This window comes from Panthera tigris, chromosome B3 (assembly GCF_018350195.1).
Source record: "Panthera tigris isolate Pti1 chromosome B3, P.tigris_Pti1_mat1.1, whole genome shotgun sequence".
Classification (NCBI taxonomy): domain Eukaryota; kingdom Metazoa; phylum Chordata; class Mammalia; order Carnivora; family Felidae; genus Panthera; species Panthera tigris.
In genome coordinates this window covers 67530127-67548541 of record NC_056665.1, presented here as the reverse complement: position 1 = coordinate 67548541, position 18415 = coordinate 67530127, and the positions used below count along the sequence as shown (strand labels likewise).

Genomic DNA, 18415 nt, shown 5'->3' with positions numbered 1-18415 from the left:
CTATTGTCTCAAAAATGTGTGTGTGTGTGGGGGGGTGGTGGGGGATGGAGAGAGAAGGGCTAGTATCTGCTGAACACCCACCCAGGTGCAAAATATTTTCACAAATATTAACAAATTAATTGTCATTAACAGACCTTTTTTCAATTTTGAGAATAAAGAAACCTGGGGCTTAAGTTATAAAATGTATTCAAGGTCAAACCAAATGTTGATAAGCAAATGAGGTAAAATTTGAGCCAGGTCTGCTCAAGAGTCCAAAGTCTATTTTATAGTATCATGCAGTTTCCTGATCATAAAAAAACCTCCGTTTATATAGGAGCACAAATGACCCACTTATGCCATTTTTCTCGGTACCTAGCACAACATCTCAACTTTTATCATGACACTAACTTCAAGAGGCCTGATAATGTTTAGATCCTCTCATTCATTTGCCCAAATCAATGGAGCTATTTATTCTCAACTGCTGGTAATGAACTTTCTTAACTCAGCATTTTGTGGAAAAAAGTCTAAATACTTGAATTGCTTCATTTCATGCTCATTCACTTGCACACATCTTTTTGGTCTGCTTTTAAAAATAGTTTCCAAAATCATGACATATTCAGATATGGTAAACAGGATGGAGGGCAATGAGAACACTAGTCTGAAATGGTCACATGGCTAGAGTACCTGTGTCTGTTGTAATCCCAAATGGAAAACTCTTGAATTTATGAAGCAATCATGCTTGTGTTTTTGACTGACAAAAACAAAACAAAACAAAAAACAATGAACAAAACACTGCCCTAGGACTATAGACTTGGATTCTAACCTGTTCTTCCATAGTTGCCACCTTAGTTAAGACTATCTGACTCAGTTTCCTCATTAATTAAAATAAAAATAGATCTCTTAAGTTCGTTTAAAAATTCCAAAATTCTATAGTCAACTGCAACTCACTGATCGTTCCTGTGAATAAACAATTTAAAATAATTCAAATCCTGGGGCACCTGGGTGGCTCAGTTGGTTAAGCGTCTGACTTCAGCTCAGGTCACGATCTCCTAGTCTGTGGGTTCGAGCCCTGTATTGGGCTCTGTGCTGACAGCCTGCAGCCTGGAGCCTGCTTCAGATTCTGTGTCTCCCCCTCTCTCTTCCCCTCCCCCGCTCATGCTCTCTCTCTCTCTCTCTCTCTCTCTCTCTCAAAAATGAATGTTAAAAAATTTTATTTAAGTAATTCAAATCCCAACACTATCATCCCTTCTAAAATTCCTTTGACAAAGGCAAAGGATTCACCCATCTTCCAGTTAAATTTTCTTTTTATCGTGACTGAAAATCAAGCAGCAGAGAAAAAAGTAAGTCACTAGCTAGACAGAGTGATACATAGTGTTTGCAAAATGGTTTACTTCATGAGAAAGCAGCCCAACAGTTTGCTTATTCTGGTTGCAGGTATCATGATTCACATCCTCTAACAGGTAGAGAGAAACATCAATCTTTTCCATGACACACAGTAATACAGTAAAGCTTCTTTCTCTCTTGCTTAGCCTGATACTAGATATTCACAGATGAAAGTAATTCTGTGAGTCCTATTCCTCATACAGATGCCCAAAACACCTGCTTCCAAATTCCTATAATCAGAGAAATTATGTAACAGACTATCTGGCTCATTCCTCACTCTGGTAACAAATAGATAAAGACTTTCCAGTATAGTTTCCTTGGCGTTTCCTTCCCCTCATCATCCCTTCCCTTTCCTTTTCTTGTGTTCTGATGAAGGAAGACACCGTGTAGTAGGAGAGTCTGACTCATCTCCACCACAGCCTGGGAGAGTTGAGCAAACACTAGTCAGTCAAAAAATCATTAACTTGACTTTCTTGGTTTAATTTCTTTATAAGAGTTCATTCCTTCAATACATCAGGATTAGAAGCATTTCAGTGGCAGTGTGTGGTTCTTGCCTATTTCCTCAAAGGTTCTTTGTACATGGTCAAACCTTTAGGTAGATGCACGACAGGGGATACTTTGGGGGAAATGCTCCGCGTTAGCCACTCTAGCAGACATCTAAATGGGGAAGAGAAGTAGTGGGCAAGTTCTCCCTACCTTATTCATCTCTCTTCTGGCCACCACGCCCAGGAAACTTCATAAGCAGAGGTCCCATGTCAGAAAACATCAGTCACACTATTAATTTTACCATCACAGAATCTATTCTACCTTTCATTCACATTGAGGACAGTATAGTAACCTCAGAACAATGCTTCTCAAACTACAAAGCGCATATAAGTCCCCTGGACACTTTGCTGAAATGCTGATTCACATTTAATAGAGCTGGGGTAGAGTCCACACTGCTGCAATTTTAACAAGGTTCAGTGGATGCTGATACTTCTAGTTTGCAAATCACACTTGAGTAGCAAGGTCCTACTCTGCCCTCCCAAATCTAGAGCACATTTTACCTTAAGGTCTCCTTGTGGCTGGTTATCTACCAAGAAAACTAAACAGGGCAGAAGATTCAGAACCTCTGCATTGTGAGAGCTCTATCCTATATAGGGGAATTGGGTTCACTGACTTTCACTGCCCAGACTCTGGATCTTTCTTCCTGCCCAGACGGATTTGCCAGATCTTCTTGATCAGCTGAATGACATACCCTGGCTCAGCCTTACCAGCTTGATTTGATGCCACTCTGCCAGCAACTCAAACATTAGGAACACTTGCTAAAATACAAATGCCCAGTCCTAACCCTGAGATTCAGATTTATCAGGTCAAGAGTGGCCCCAAGAATGAACAGACACTCTAGGTGGTTCCAATACATTATGAGACTTTGGGGCAGGAAATACATGTAGCCTCTTTGATCAGAGAAATCTAGACCTATCTATGGCTGTTAATGCCTTTACATCAAGGAAGACAGCCAAGAAAGGTAAGAAAAAAGGAATCACAATTTGAGGATCTGATACTATAACAGAAGAAACAACTTCCTCCCCAATTTGAACACTTACTTAAGGGTGCTTATGGTTGATTTCAGTGTATTTGATCCCCTTCTTTAGAGAAGTTCACTGAAAATGTAAAGTATGTCTTATATATTCTATAGCAAATTCTTTTAATGTAGGTATGAATAAGATATATTTGGTTAATTATAAAAGGAATGGCTATTTGCCCTTCTGACTGAAGAAATGAAACTGAAGTTGCTCATACACATACAATTTTCTTTTAAACATATCCAAGAAGACAAGCACGGAGATCAATTAACAAAAATAAGGACTTAACATTAATTAGTACCCTTAAAATAGCAGAAGCAAATATAAAATACAAAAAGCAGCTTTACTTAGACTTTATGAATGAAATGTCCTCCCTAAGAAAGGCTACAGTTGGACTACTTGGTCTCTTCTGAGGCAGGTGTGACATGCTGGGGGGTGTTAGCCTCTGCTGGTACAGCTGCAGGTCCTGCCATAGAAACAGTGGTATCAGACACAGGAGGGACAGCTTCTGGATTGGAACTAGCTCCTGTGTGATCGGGGGTGGTCTCAGTCTGAGAGGCTGAGGATTCTTGACTGGAGCTGGCATCTGTGAGACTGGACAGATCAGCCTGGGGAGGATTGGCTTCTTCTTCTATTTCTAGTTCTGTTTCCTGACTTTGAACTTCCTCAGCTTCTTCAACCATAGCAGGTGGTAGCTGTAATAAAGTCTAATGAAAAAAAAGAAAACATCAATATGAACTCAAATGAAAGAAAAACACTGGCTTACAAAGCTAAACTCTCACATTAATGTTATTTTCTTAATAGATATCGTTCAATCTACAGTTTTCCAAAACACTCCTGGCCATATTATAATACAAACGTAACAACTCTGATGACAATGCCTAGGTCTTCCTGACTCAAAGATCAAAGTACATATTAAATCTTCAGAGAAGAAAATAATATAAAAATTGATAAGCTTAAAAAAGCTAAAAAGCAAAAATATCTGCTATAACACTTCTGCAAAAACACTGGCTCGTTAGGACTGACCGACAACAGCTCAAGAAAGGGCCAACTTTAATCAAGGAGCCATGTGAGGGGAGGAACCAAGCCTTCAGACAAAACCATGGCCAAGAGGGAACAGCATGGTACAAAGCTTCTGTCTCACTCCACCAGAACACTGGAGCAGCTCCACATGCTTAACCTTCCCTTTAGAACAGCTACAATAAAAAAGGCCAACCATGACAAGTGTGGGTGAGGATATGCAGCTACAGCTCTCACACACTGCTGCTGGCAGTATGGTGCAACTACTTTGTAAAAACAGATTGGCAGTTTCTTAAAGAGTTGGACACATAGGGGCACCTGGGTGGCTTAGCTGATTAAGCATTGGACTCTTGATTTCAGCTCAGGTCATGATCTCACAGTTGGTGAGTTCAAGCCTCACGTCAAGCTCTGTGCATGGAGCCTGCTTGGGATCCTCTCCCTCTCTCTCTGCCCCTCCCCTACTCATGCTCTCTGTCTCAAAATAAACAAATAAACTTAAAAAAAAATTTTTTTAAAGTTGAACACATATTCACTCCATTATTCAGCCATTCTACTCCTAAGGAATTTACCCAAAAGAAAATACAAAGATTTGTGTAAGAATGTTCACAGGAGCTTTATTTGTAATAGCCAGACTTGGAAAGAACCCAACTGTCCAGCAACAGGTCAACGGGTACACTTGGTACATCCATATAATGGAACATTATTTGTCAATAAAAAGGAAATGACAGTATACCGATTGACAGGAAGATCTCTGGGGCCTGGAGAAGGTGGGAAAGGGACCGGTGAAAGATCAGAGGGGTTACCAAGGGGCACTAGGAACCTTCTGGAAATAATTAGTATGTTCATTATCTTGATTGCAGTGATGGCTTCACAGGTATTTACATATGTCAGAACATACTGAATTATATACTTAAATATGTAGAACTTATTGTTTGCCAAATTCTATCCACATAAAGGTGTTTTTAAATCTCTCTCTCAAAATAAATAAACTTTAAATAAATGGATGTTACATGAATAACAACAACCCTGTTTGGTTTAGCTGTTTTCCCACAGCAATCAAATACTTTAAAGGTATAATCTCCAAAGGCAAAGATTCTTTCTACAACAACAACAAAAATAAGACTGAATTTTGAGAAAACTCACCTGATGATAATGATGTGTGGTCTGTATCAAATGCATGTACATGTTATATACAAAGTTTGCCATCTGGGGCATATTCTTTATTATCTGTACTTCATGAGGTGGCCTCTCTCCATTCTAGAAGAAGGCAAAAAGAAAGTTAAGTACAGTAAGAAAGTTAATATGCTAAAAGCGAACATTCTAAAAGCCCATGTCTTATGTATAAGCACTAGGGTTTGGAGGACATAAGAACAGTAACAGGACAGGGTGCCTGGGTGGCTCAATGGGTTAAGTGTCCAACTCTTTGTCTTTTCTTTTTTTTCTTTTTTTTAATGTTTACTTCTGAGAGAGAGAGACAGACCATGAAGGGGGAGGGACAGAGAGAGGGGGACAGACAGAACCTGAAGCAGGCTTGAGACTCTGAGCTGTCAGCACAGAGCCCAATGCGGGGCTCAAACTCACAAATCGTGAGATCATAACCTGAGCTGAAGTCAGATGCTTAACCAACTGAGCCACCCAGGTGCCCCAAATGTCTGACTCTTGATTTCCATTCAGGTCATAATCTTGTGGTCATGGGATCAAGCCCCAGGTTGGGCTCCTCCCTGGTTATGGAGCCTGCTTAGGATTCTCTCTCTCCCTTTGCCTCTCGCTCATGTTTTCTCTATTAAAAAAAAAAAAAAAAAAGGACAAGAAGGACAAGAATAGTCACAGGACATTAAGAAACAAGTGTGAGTGACTGGGGCGCCTGGATGGCTCAGTTGGTTGAGTATCCAACTTTGGCTCAGGTCATGATTTTGCAGTTTGTGAGTTCAAGCCCCACATCGGGCTTGCTGCTTTCAGCAAATAGCCTGCTTCAGATCTTCTGTCCTCCCTTCTCTCTCAAAAATAAATAAAAGATTTAAAAAAAAAAAAAAAAGATGTTAAGTGTGAGAGTCCAATAAGGACTTCAGAAAGAGAAAGTGATTCAATTTAAATTTAGTAAAAGAGACTAGAAGAAAGCTAAGAGTTACTACCTTATAATACAATTTCAGGTTGGTAAGTAAAATTTATGAGTTTTGGTCTAATTCATGCAGAAGAGTAAGAGATAAATGATCAGTTGAATAGAAAGAAAAATCAACATTGTCTAAAGTATTGTCTCCAATAACATGTATGCAACAAAGGCAATTTTCAATTTTGTTCAGAAAGAAAATATTAAACCTATTTTTCCTATTTTTGTTTTTCCAAAAATAAGCTAATATTACTGGTATTTAATATATAGACTTGTGGGGCGCCTGGGTGGCACAGTCGGTTAAGCGTCCGACTTCAGCCAGGTCACGATCTCGCGGTCCGTGAGTTTGAGCCCCGCGTCAGGCTCTGGGCTGATGGCTCGGAGCCTGGAGCCTGTTTCCGATTCTGTGTCTCCCTCTCTCTCTGCCCCTCCCCCGTTCATGCTCTGTCTCTCTCTGTCCCAAAAATAAATAAAAAACGTTGAAAAAAAAAAAAAATATATAGACTTGTTAGTCATAAGGGGGAATATTCAAGAAATTTTTCCCTAATAAAGCATATGGTCAAATGCTAGTCTAAAGTGCAAATTTTGTGGTATCTAAGAACTCTTTGGGGGAGACTTAAATTGTGGGAATCCCAGATTCAGTAAGTCTGACACAGAATGAGGTGATTCTGATGCAGTCGTTTCCCACAAAAATCTGAGAAACACTGCTCTAAAGTGGTAAAGCATGAATGAAGACAATAAAAAATGTGCATTTCTTCCTAAACCATCCTAGAATAAAGATGAACAACTTTCCTATTTATAGTCAACTCTAAAATATTTTATAAAGTCTCACCCTTTCTCACTGTAGAAGCAATTCAGAAGACTATAAAGGTAAAAAATTTTACCATAAAGTAACAAATTAAGGCATGTAACATCAGAAATATGAAGTGTATTAAATGGTATTTCTCAGAATTAGGCAGGATGGTAGTATTACATGTAAGTAGGTGTTCTTTTGATAATGGTCACTTTCTGCAATGGTTACCACTTCGGTGTGCCAAGACCGCCATGCCGTTACAACTATGAAATACTACCTTTACAACATGGAAGGCTTTTTGTTTGTTTTGTTTTTGTTTGTTTGCTTATTTTCTGGTGGCTCTGCTGGGAGCTGCCTCTTCTGAGACACAGCACTAGCGGCACAGCCCCGCCTGGCTCCAACACTGATCTCTTGAGCAGAAGGTGGGGAGATGCTCTCAGGTAGTCCCCCAAGGGCTTGACTCCATGGTGTTGGGTAAGGCACTAGTTTTTAAGCCTTCTGTTCATTGGTACTGCCTGATCTCCTCCACGTGTCTCCAGGTGTGTCCCTGCAGCCTTTGGATAAAAAGACTGCCTCAGACCTTGTGTTAGGAATCTGCCTGTTTAATAATCAGCCCACAAAAGAATGAGAAGTTCAGAGCCATAGGATTGTGTCCAGACTTCAGAGGCTGACATTCAAGGCTTTACATGACTCCACCCCCTCATATCATTCCACCCTCATCCTTCTATTCCTCTACAGAAGCATTGCTTTAAAAAAAAAAATGCAGTTAAAAAAAAAAGTACTCAGCCTTATTATAAAACAAACACACAGCATTTAATCTTTTCTTCAAAAGGGGGAGTAGGGGGGGCAAATAGGTGTACTGTGAACATTGAAAACAGCTTTATTTAAAACCCAAATGGATCTCTAAGACATTGCATTAAATGAAAAATGCAAAGCTCAAAAGTGACAACCTAAAGATTAATGAGTATGCTAACCTTTATGTAAGAAAGAAAACAATATAAAAAAATAATCAGGTTATTTGCTCCTTTATGCAAAAGGAATGTAGGAAGCATAAACCAGAAATTAAAGGGACTGGTCACCTTTTGGGGTGGGGGTGGAAAAGGGGAGCAAAGATGAGAGGTTTAACAATGGTAGCAGCGATGAGGAGGCAATGACATTTCTGAGCATGTCCTTTGTTAAGTGTATGTGCTATTCCCTCTGACATTCTCCAAAAATGTAGGTAAGAAAGGGTTCTCAAGAGCTAAACCATTTATTACTCTGTTATCAAGTAATTACTTAAGTTCTCCTTAAAAAGCTGAAGAGAGGCAGTACAGTACAGTGATTAACAAGGAGGATTCTGGAGTTACACTGCCTGGGTTTTCAAATCTTGGATTCTCCATCTATGAGATGCATGACCAAACTACTTAACTTTGCTAACCCTTAGTTTCCTCATATGTAAAATGGAGTTAATAAGAAACCTTACTGAAAAGGACTATTAGATGAAGTGAGATCATGCATGTAAAGAACTCACTGCCTAGTACCTAGTGAGTACTCAATGTTAGCATGTATTGTTATTTTGTGCAGATAATCTAATTCAGTTCCACAGTGTAAGGAGTGCTCTAAACCAGTGATCGGATGATCTATGTGATGATGTTCCTAGCTACTGTGATCATCTGTAAGAGAGCACTGCTCTATACAGCGAAGAAAGAGTCCTACCTTTCTACTGGTTGGGAAAGGTTCTGTTGGAATTATATGCAAATGAAGTGGACGGGCAGTGAGCTGGCTAAAAGCTGGCGTTAGCTCAAAACAGTTTTGGAAGAGGGATACTCTTGCGAAGATATACAGTCCAAGTCTGGCTCTAGACATGGCCACCACCAAGCGACGGACATCCCTTTGGAAAACAAACAATATTAATTAACATAGTTCAAGATTAATAACATAAGTATGCAGCTTGTTTTCTTGTTTTTTTTTTAACATATTCCACTCATTATTTCTGTTCAGCTATGGCAATAAAAAGTTAAGCTTCTTAAAAACTTAATAGAATAAACATTAAGTTAATCAGTGTCGTGTGACTAGTTAAACCGAGTAAAGTTAATGCTTTATCACTGACCTCCATGTTTTTGTTTTTGTGAGGGGGGAATCACGACCAATGCACTGATTAAAAGATCTAAGTAGATATAGTAGTATTATGGTACAAGAAGTCACGTCTTAAGAATGTGAAAAAGACAAAAGCACTAGACAGTAATAAAAAAAAGGTGGAGACTGCACGAGGCAGTATTCATGTATTCATACTGTGAGTTTTGGAGACATTTTAATTACGTAAATCATGATGATGCCGTATTTAGACAGTAGCTATAAATAAGCAAAAACAAACTATTTTAGAATGCAATAATCCTGAAACAATTTCTTGAAAATTACATCTTTGTTTACTCTTACATAAAAGTTATCAGTCTAATGGAACCTAATGAGCGGGGCTAAGCTCCAAGCAGATTTTGACTTAAATGACAACATTATGAGAGCTTGGAGAATTTTTTCTTTATATCCACCAAATAAAATAATAAAATGAACTCTCATTATAGTTTTTGCCACTAAGTTATATGAGATAAAAGTTTACACAAAACTAAATGGCTGCTTTGTAATAAGAAGGTATTATTCCCATAATTCTCTAGCACATAAATACATCACAATAAATGATAAAAATAGATCATTGTTTGTTTTGACAATTCTTAATCCTGGGAGAACAAATGGTTCCTTTATCCTCTAACAGTGAGGCTGAAAGACTGTGTGAGGAAAAAGTCAGAAATCCTATGCAATGAGAAATGTACTCTGAAGACTATTTTTACCACCTTCTTAACTCTTTTAATTTCTGACACTGTTTCCAAAAAACATCATATATTAAGATTTTATAATAAAATTCTGTCTCTGCTACTGAAAATTAAAAAGTAAATGTACTAAATATATTAAAGATTCAAAAAATTCAGATGCAATGACAATAGTTAACTACATAAAGAATCTGATATTGTTACACTCCAACAAAAAGCTGCTAAACCAAAAGCTGCCATACCAATTAATTATACTTTAAACTTAAAAAAATTTAAAGCCACTTAGCTACAGAAGTTCAAAATTGGAGCAGATAGTAAAGTTTAATAATATAAACATTTTTCCTTATGTACCTCAGATGGCCCACTGCCCTGGTTCGTACTAGAGAAAGAAGAATATAATCATTCTGTTGACCTTGAAATCTGTCAACAGTTGTCACCTAGGGAGAAAAAAAATGGAAAATATGGTATCTTTTCAAACGCACCATAACAAGACTTTAGAGAGATCATTTAAATCATATGCCAGCACAAAAATCTTATCATTAGAATAATCCCAAGAGAAACATGATCATATACTTGGAATTGAGAAAAACAGTTGATGAACACTATGAAATAAATCTCAGGAACCAGATTAGACTATGTCCCCATGTTATTTACACTTACAGCACTCACCTTTACCTCTGCTGACAACGAAGTAACTATCTGTAGAATTAACAGTCTTCCCCCACTAGACGACCCAAGTCCATGGACACAGGTCCTGTTTATCTTATTACCTGGTATACCAGTTTGATGCCCAGCAACATAACCTAGCATTCTCACTTAGGATTTAATGGTGTACAGCACAGTGATTTCAGAATTCTTCACATCACGCAGTGCTCACCACTGCAAGAGTACTCCTTAATCCCTATCATCTATTTAACCCATTCCCTCACCCTCCTCCCCTCCGGTAACCATTAGTTTGTTCTCTATAATTAGAAGTGTTTCTTAATTTGTCACACTTTTTTCCCCCTCCTTTGCTCATTTGTTTTGTTTTTTAAACTCCACATGAATGAAATCATATGGTATCTGTCTTTCTCTGACTTATTTCCCTTAGCATGGTACTCTCTAGTTCCAACCATGTTGCTACAAATGGCAGGATTTCATTATTTCTTTAATGGGTAATATTCCACTGTGTGTGTGTATGTGTGTGTACACATCTTCTTTATCATCAATCCATGGACACTTTGGCTGCTTCTGTATCTTGGCTATTGTACCTAAGTGCATATATCCCTTTGAAATAGTGTTTTTATATTCTTTGGGTAAATAGCCAGTAGTGCGATTGCTGGATCATAGGGTAGATCTATTTTTAATTTTATGAAGAACCTCCTTACTGTTTTCCACAGGGGCTGCAGCAGTTTGCATTTGGTTTGGGGCTACCTTGAATAAAGCTGCAGTTCATGTATAAGTAGATTTGTGAACATGTTTTCATTGCTCTTGAATGACTATCTAGGAGTGAAATTGCTGAGTTGTATGGTAAGTGTATGTTTAACTTCACGAGAAACTGTCAAAATGTTTTCCAAAGGTGCTGTGCCACTTTACACATCCACCAGCACTGTTCCAGATTCAGAGTTCCAGTTTCTCCACATCCTTGCCGACACTTGGTATACTGTCAACCTCGTCAATTTTAGCCAATCTACTTGGTGTGTCATTGTAGTTTTAATCTGTATTTCCCTGACAATGAACGATGGTAAGCATTTTTCATGTGCTTATGGGCCATTCCTATGTCTTCCTGCATGAAGTACCTATTCATTTGCCATTTTGTATTGGGTTGTCTTTATTTAACAATGACTGTCACAGGAGTTCTTATATTTTGGATTTAAGTCCTTTGCTCTTACACGTGGATATAATCCCTGGAAATGTGTTCCCAACCTGACCATGTGGAGAGCTTGTCTGAGAAATGGGTTCATACACTGAGAATGGCAGAGCAGAAGGATGGAATGAATCTTGGTCTTTGATGACATGATGGAGTCATTTCTGTAACCCAACCCTGGAGCCATTCCATTTTCATCTTCTTGTGTGAGAGAGAGTAACTTTCTTCTATTATTTCAGTTAAGCTTTTGTGTTATAAATAATAAAAGGACTCGGATACCGATGTTCTACTTCTCAACTCTCTGTATTTCAAAGCTATTAGTTTCTCACTTCCACGCTCCACATTCCTTATGGAGTGGCCGGTGTGTCCTTGTACTCTTTTCAACTGTCTCCATTTCCGGGTTTTTGTTTTATTTTCTTCCAGCTCACATTTCATCTCTTCCCGAGTTCTTCCATTTCTCTGCTTTGTAGCCTTCCCTCACAGAAATGATTACTTCATTAAGCATTTTAAAATCCACTGCCAAGTATGTATTTGATGTTTTCATCTGTTCCAGGACAACGCGTTATCTGAGGCAAACGTCTTGTCAGTATGCTTTGTGCTAGGTTCCTTTGTCTGACTCTTTCATCACTGAATAAGTGGGTTTCTTGGATTAGCTATGTGCAAGAGGTTAAACTGGGGTGAGCTGGACAGTTTCCTAAAGGCTGCATTTCCACAACAGAAGGTTCTCATTTCCTCTGCTGCTGTAGAGACGAGTCTACTTTTTGGCGAACATGAAGGCTTCTTTGAACCAATCTGGGACCAGGAACACTTCTAATTCCCACATCTATTGTTGAGTAATAAGAAGGTGGCTCTTACACTTCAGAGTGTGCCACTCACCTTCAGAAAGTGCTTTCAAGACTGGTCCCCTAAATTCTCTTCTTCCCACATTTTCTTTCTGTTCTTGGTCACCTGATCTATGTCATCTCCCTAACAATGGAGTTTGTCTTCTTCCATTTTCCTGTTACTCTTGGATGATTTCCAAGAAAAAGTGAGAGCACTTTGATATAGCCATGTTTACAACCAAGGTCTTAATTTCATCATTAGTAATATATTTGTTATCCTTAACTTTCAGCCCTTTATTGATATAATCAAGTGTCTTCATATTTATTTGATATTACTCCATGCCACATAAAAAACTTAAAAAGTATAAAAATAATTGTCAGGTCTGATGGTACTTTACAATCTTCTCTGATTCTCAAGAAAAAACACTCTCCCACACACATACAGTAAAAAGCAGTACAAATTATACCTTTGCAAAATAACAAAATAAAAAGTTCTATAATTTCTTTTTTCCTTTTTGAAGGTTTCAATTTTGATGAAATGCAATTTGTCAAAATGTTTTTTTTTTATGAAATTTATTGTCAAATTGGTTTCCATATAACACCCAGTGCTCATCCCAAAAAATGCCCTCTTCAATACCCATCACCCACCCTCCCCTCCCTCCCACCCCCCATCAACCCTCAGTTTGTTCTGTTTTTAAGAGTTTCTTATGCTTTGGCTCTCTCTCCCACTCTAACCTCTTTTTTTTTCCTTCCCCTCCCCCATGGGTTTGTTAAGTTTCTCACGATCCATATAAGAGTGAAAACATATGGTATCTGTCTTTCTCTGTATGGCTTATTTCACTTAGCATAACACTCTCCAGTTCCATCCACGTTGCTAAAAAGTTCTATAATTTCTATTTCTATTATAACGGTACATAAATAATGTCATTTCATTATCCTTCATTTTACCAACAAAAAGTTTCAGGATCATTTACTTCTGATTATCACCAACAAAAGTCTTTAATGTGATAGCTGAGACAGAAGTTCACAGTAAACCAACAACAATCTCAGCTAGGACTGCCAAAGAATTATTTATAGTTCCTATTATTTCATTTTCTCACATCATGAAAGGAGATAGCAAAGAGACAAAGTAGAACATAAATAACTCATAATAAATACAAATTTTTCCACTTGCCAACATGATGAATAAGAGAACATATAATATTCATAAAATTACCTTATTTGGTCTTCCAATCAATGGATTGCTTCCACATCGTCTATTGATGATGTCACGAATAAGATGCTTTTGCCCATTATATGTTGTTAGAATACTGATCTTGTCAGCAGGGTAACCAAGTAAACACATGTACATAAAAAGTGCCACTACATATTCTGCTTCTCCAAGATTCTGTAATGTAAACATAAACAGATTATGTCTTTACTTCCTTTCATTTCAGTGTTTCAGAGAGAATGGCAAACTGGCACAACTGTTGATTTATTACAATTCAAGAAGTGACATTAACTTGGATAACTGAACACCTTCTGTAAAACTGAGAGATAATTCTATCCTAGATTAATAATGATAAATAAAGAGTATATGGTAATTATTTCTCTTTGATATTTGGAATATATCAGTGATATATGGAATAATCATAAAATAATTTACCAACTTAACGGCTTAATATTTCTGGGACCACCACAATCATAATAAAGATCAATAATATTCTGCTACAATACACTGCAACTGTAGGTATGAATGAAATAGTAACACAAAGGAGCAAGGTAACCATCTAAGAAGCCAGCAGAAAAATCCAGTCTAATAGCAGTGGACTCTCAATTGGGGTGCAATGTTTTCTCCTTTTTCCTTAGTATTTCCTTGTGTGTTTTATGTTTGGTCTCTTCTTATGGTTGCCATCTCTACCAGACCACTTTAAAGTGAGCAGAGAATGCGGCCTCAAATTGGTCAGTCTGGCTTACATTTATGCTAAGCTGAACCTGAAAGCGAGGAAGCGAACCCAAAGCTTTGTCCAGTTCAGTAGCGACTAAATCAAAAGCATTAGAAGACAGAAAAAAGTAAAATGAGAACATAAAACACAACATGAAAATCAAAAGAGAAAGACAAGAAGCTGGAAGCTGGGTTTCATGTAAAGGCAAAAGGAAAATTCTGGAAGACCTTCAGAAAAATCATTTATATTCTGATTCTGGGTTACACTCACAGCTTGAGTTACCTCTTTCATTTAACTTTTCTAGTTCTTTGGAAGACAGGAGGGAAGAAAAGCTACATGACTGTAAATCTGTTGTCTGTACTGATAGTAACTACATTTATCTAAACATCAGCTCTAACATAGGTAAAATCTTTTGATGTATATGCTGCTGGATCTTTAATATAGATTATCTGTATACACTCCTATGTTTTGTTGATCCTCTTTAAAAATAAAATGGGGGGGGGGTGCGCCTGGGTGGCTCAGTGGGTTGAGCACCTGACTTCGGCTCACGTCATGATCTATTGGTTCAAGGGTTGGAGCCCTGGGTCAAGCTCTGTGCTGGCAGCTCAGAGCCGGGAGCCTGCTTCGGTTTCTGTGTCTCCCTCTCTCTCTCTCTGCCCCTCCCCTGCTCATGCTCTGTCTTTCTCTCAAAAATAAATAAACATTAAAAAACAATTACTATCACTTAAAAAAATAAATAAATAAAAATAAAAATAAAATGGGATCCTATACAACGTATTTTGAAACCTGACTTTTTTTCATTTAATATAGCATAAACATTTTCCCTGTCAGTAAACAAAGTTATAATCTTAGGATTCTCAATGCCTATTCATTATTTCATTATATGAAATAGGTAATAATGTAATTACTCCCCACTGATATTTAGGTTGTTTCTCTTTTCTAAAATACTATGCAGTAAAAGAAAAAAGATATGATAGATATTTTAGCATATAAGTCTTTGCAAACTTGTCCAATAATTTTTTAGGATAAATTCCTTAGAGTGAGAACACTGCTTTTAATACATACTGACAGTTCACCAAACTGTTTTCCTACTAGCATTGCAAGAGTATAGAATTTCCGCAAACCAACTCCATGCTGAGTATTACTGGAGGTGAAAATACCGTCCGGTAACTTATAGCTGCTACGAATCTCTTTTTTTGCGTGAAACACAATATTCTTGTCCTTACTGCCTTTGTCTGTTTGGGTGTTGATTATTTTAAAAGGTGACTTATAGGAGTTCTGTATGTATGTTCAGAATTCAAATCCACAATTTGTTAAATCTTAAAAATAAATTTTATCTCCAATCAATATTTTTCTTTATGACGTCTACTTTTGGTAACGAGTTTAAGGCCTTTCTCATCCCAACGTTACGTATTCATCAGTATTTTCTTCTTTCTAGTGTGTTTATACTTTTTTTTCTTTGATGTATCTTTATCTGAAATTGAAAATTTTTGTGTTGTGTATGAGGCAGGGACCTAGTTTTCCTTTTTTCAATGGCTAGCCAAATGGTTCGGTATCACTGATTTAGGTAGTAATTCAGCTAGGCAAATGCAAAATAAACCTAAAAATTTTATGTTTTTTCTTACCTGATAAAAATAAGGATTAGGTTCAGACTCTCCCACTCCTTGAAAATCTTCCACATTGATGAGCTGGAAGTCATAAAGCAAGCCGGCATTTGCTGTACTAAACTCCGGCAAGAGCTGTACGTGGGGTAAGTTTCCCAGATTCTTGTATCGCCAGTTGTAGAGGTTACACAAGCTTCCGAAAGACAAATCCCACCCCAAACAGGAAACGTTAATAATGTAAAATCTTCTAATATACATAAGGGGGTTCCTAAGGAACTGTGCTGTTCCTTTTAATTCTCATGTTAACCATTTTGCTCTCATCGTTTTAGCAATGATGCTTTTTCAACTTTGCCTCCCTGCTTCAAGCAACCAAAGGTCAGAAGACTTGATGATACTATAGAGATGAAGCTCTATTGTGTACTCTGAGGTAAATGTTATCTTTAATCCTTAAATTAAAAAACCAGGAAAAAAAATCAGGGAAGAGCCTGTAACTTGAGGAATATTTTGAGGTAATTATGAGATGGGGCCTATATACTCAATATAAATAAGAACTGGTGTGTTTTCCTCGTTTACCTTTTGCTTTAGATTTCAAAATGATATTAACTGTATATCTTCTGGGGGCATAAAGACAGTGAAAGTGACAGAGAAAAGAAGTCCTCAGTTCGCAAATCACATACATTAATCTTAGTGAACGAAGTGCAGGAAATTACTCAGTTCACATACCACGCAAAAGGCAATACAGGCACTTTCAGATTTGTAGACGCCAAGTTCCTAGACAGCTGGGAATACTAGAGTCTCTACAGAATATGCTATCAAATACTTGGATTACGGAACAGGGGTCCTTAAACAGGGAATACTTAAGGCTCCTTTACCTTGCTCTGGCTCGCCCTTGAGCATCAAGGTCCACAGTAGGAACTCCAACACGGACAAAGCGAGTGAACAGAGACTGCTCCATATTTGAATACTTCTGAAAGGCCATATTCTTAATGACTGGAGGTAACTGGTGATGATCACCAATCATAATCCAGCGTTTCAGTCGGCTAAAACCATCTTGAGGATTCTAGAAATGAAAAGTGAGGAGATGACAAAATACTCTGATTAATATATTATCCTATTAGTCTCCAATTTATCATACAAGAGTCCTATTTACAAAACAGCTTTATTAGCTTACTAACTCTCATTCACCAGCTCCACAGAGAGACATCTGGCAAATGTACAGAATGACTTGTGAGCCACAAACAGGTGCCATCACCCTCGTGGCTCACAGTGGGTGAGGGAGGGTGGAAGGATTGAGAGGGCAAGCATGAAATTAACTCTGCTTTACCAGGTAGGGCAATCCAAAGAGGTCTGGAAGACTCTGGTCAGAATTAAGCAAAGGGTACACAGAAAGAAACAGATGCCCAAACATGGAAATGGAAGGATGTCAGAGTAGACACCTCATATCACAATTACGCTGAGAACCAGTTCTGAAAACCTCCAAAGCAGTAAAAATTATGTCTTTAATATTTCCCACAGTATTACTTCCATTTCCTGCTTTATAGCTCTCCTTGTTCCTTGAAACATACCCTGACAAAATGCATTCCAAGTCCAAAATAATTTGGCTTATAAAACAACTTTTAGAACCCAATTTATCTATGAATTAAAGCAGTCTTTATTCTTAAACTGGGATTCCACATTTTGTTTTTAATTCTTCCATAGTAAAGACTATGGTACAGTAAGAAACATTCTTAAACATCATCAGTTGGCTAAAAAAATTTAGGCATAAAATAAAGAAAAGCAATGTACTCAGTGAACATCAAAAACAATTCTAGAAACAACTCTAACAAAAGAAATGAAAAAATAGCTCATCTACCCTCCAAACTGCATAACAACGTAATTTTCCTGATTAAAATTACTAAGCCTTTTCAAAACTTAAAGATAAACTATGAATTTTTAAATAGTACTCCCGGAAACAAAACAAACTACTAAATAACCACTGAACAGATTAAAGGAAGTTTACAGGCTTAAAATAGATTAGCAACCATAATGAAGTTAAAGAGAATATGTAATTATGGCAATTAGCACCCCAAAACTGTGTAGCTTTTTGACACTGCCCCCCGGAATTCTTCAAACTCTACTTTCTTTGTTTCAGACCTCAGTCTCCTCCTACCTGTAGAAGAAGAGGTATAAAAGTTTCTATCTCCAGAATCTGCGCAGCCTCTTCCATTAAAATGTTGTCATACTGAGAAAGGGAGAAAAAAGGAAATCTTGTCAAAAAGGCAGCTTGAAATCTAAACAACTACCACCATAACTGTAACAACTAGCCAAAAAACCCCCAAATAATATTAGACAAAAATAACATCATACAAATTATTCAAACATGATGCCCCTGGTTTTCTAGTTCAAGTCTTAGACCTCAGGGAAATCCTCTAAATAAACAACTACCTTGAGGAGATCTCACAGATCATTTCTTGCATTGCCCATCAACTTAAGTTATTTTCAATTCTGTTCTTTAAGTTCTACATAAGCAAGAATCAAATTATGATTATATATGAGGTCATTTCCATTGATACTCTTACCCTAGGTAGTATT

General features: G+C 37.6%; 1 protein-coding gene across 1 annotated transcript in view; it reads right to left on the bottom strand.

The window, feature by feature from the left end:
* Window positions 1-1348: 1348 nt before the first annotated feature.
* Window positions 1349-18415, bottom strand: part of AQR (aquarius intron-binding spliceosomal factor) — a 91510-nt gene continuing 74443 nt past the window's right edge. Inside the window, exons 28-35 of the mRNA XM_007097623.3 lie at window positions 17994-18065; window positions 16717-16904; window positions 15866-16037; window positions 13532-13702; window positions 10000-10085; window positions 8543-8717; window positions 5091-5204; window positions 1349-3634 (exon numbers count right to left, since the gene is read on the bottom strand). Coding sequence (XP_007097685.1) covers window positions 3323-3634; window positions 5091-5204; window positions 8543-8717; window positions 10000-10085; window positions 13532-13702; window positions 15866-16037; window positions 16717-16904; window positions 17994-18065 — 1290 coding nt within the window. The 3' untranslated portion in view covers window positions 1349-3322. The remainder of the gene's footprint in view (window positions 3635-5090; window positions 5205-8542; window positions 8718-9999; window positions 10086-13531; window positions 13703-15865; window positions 16038-16716; window positions 16905-17993; window positions 18066-18415) is intronic.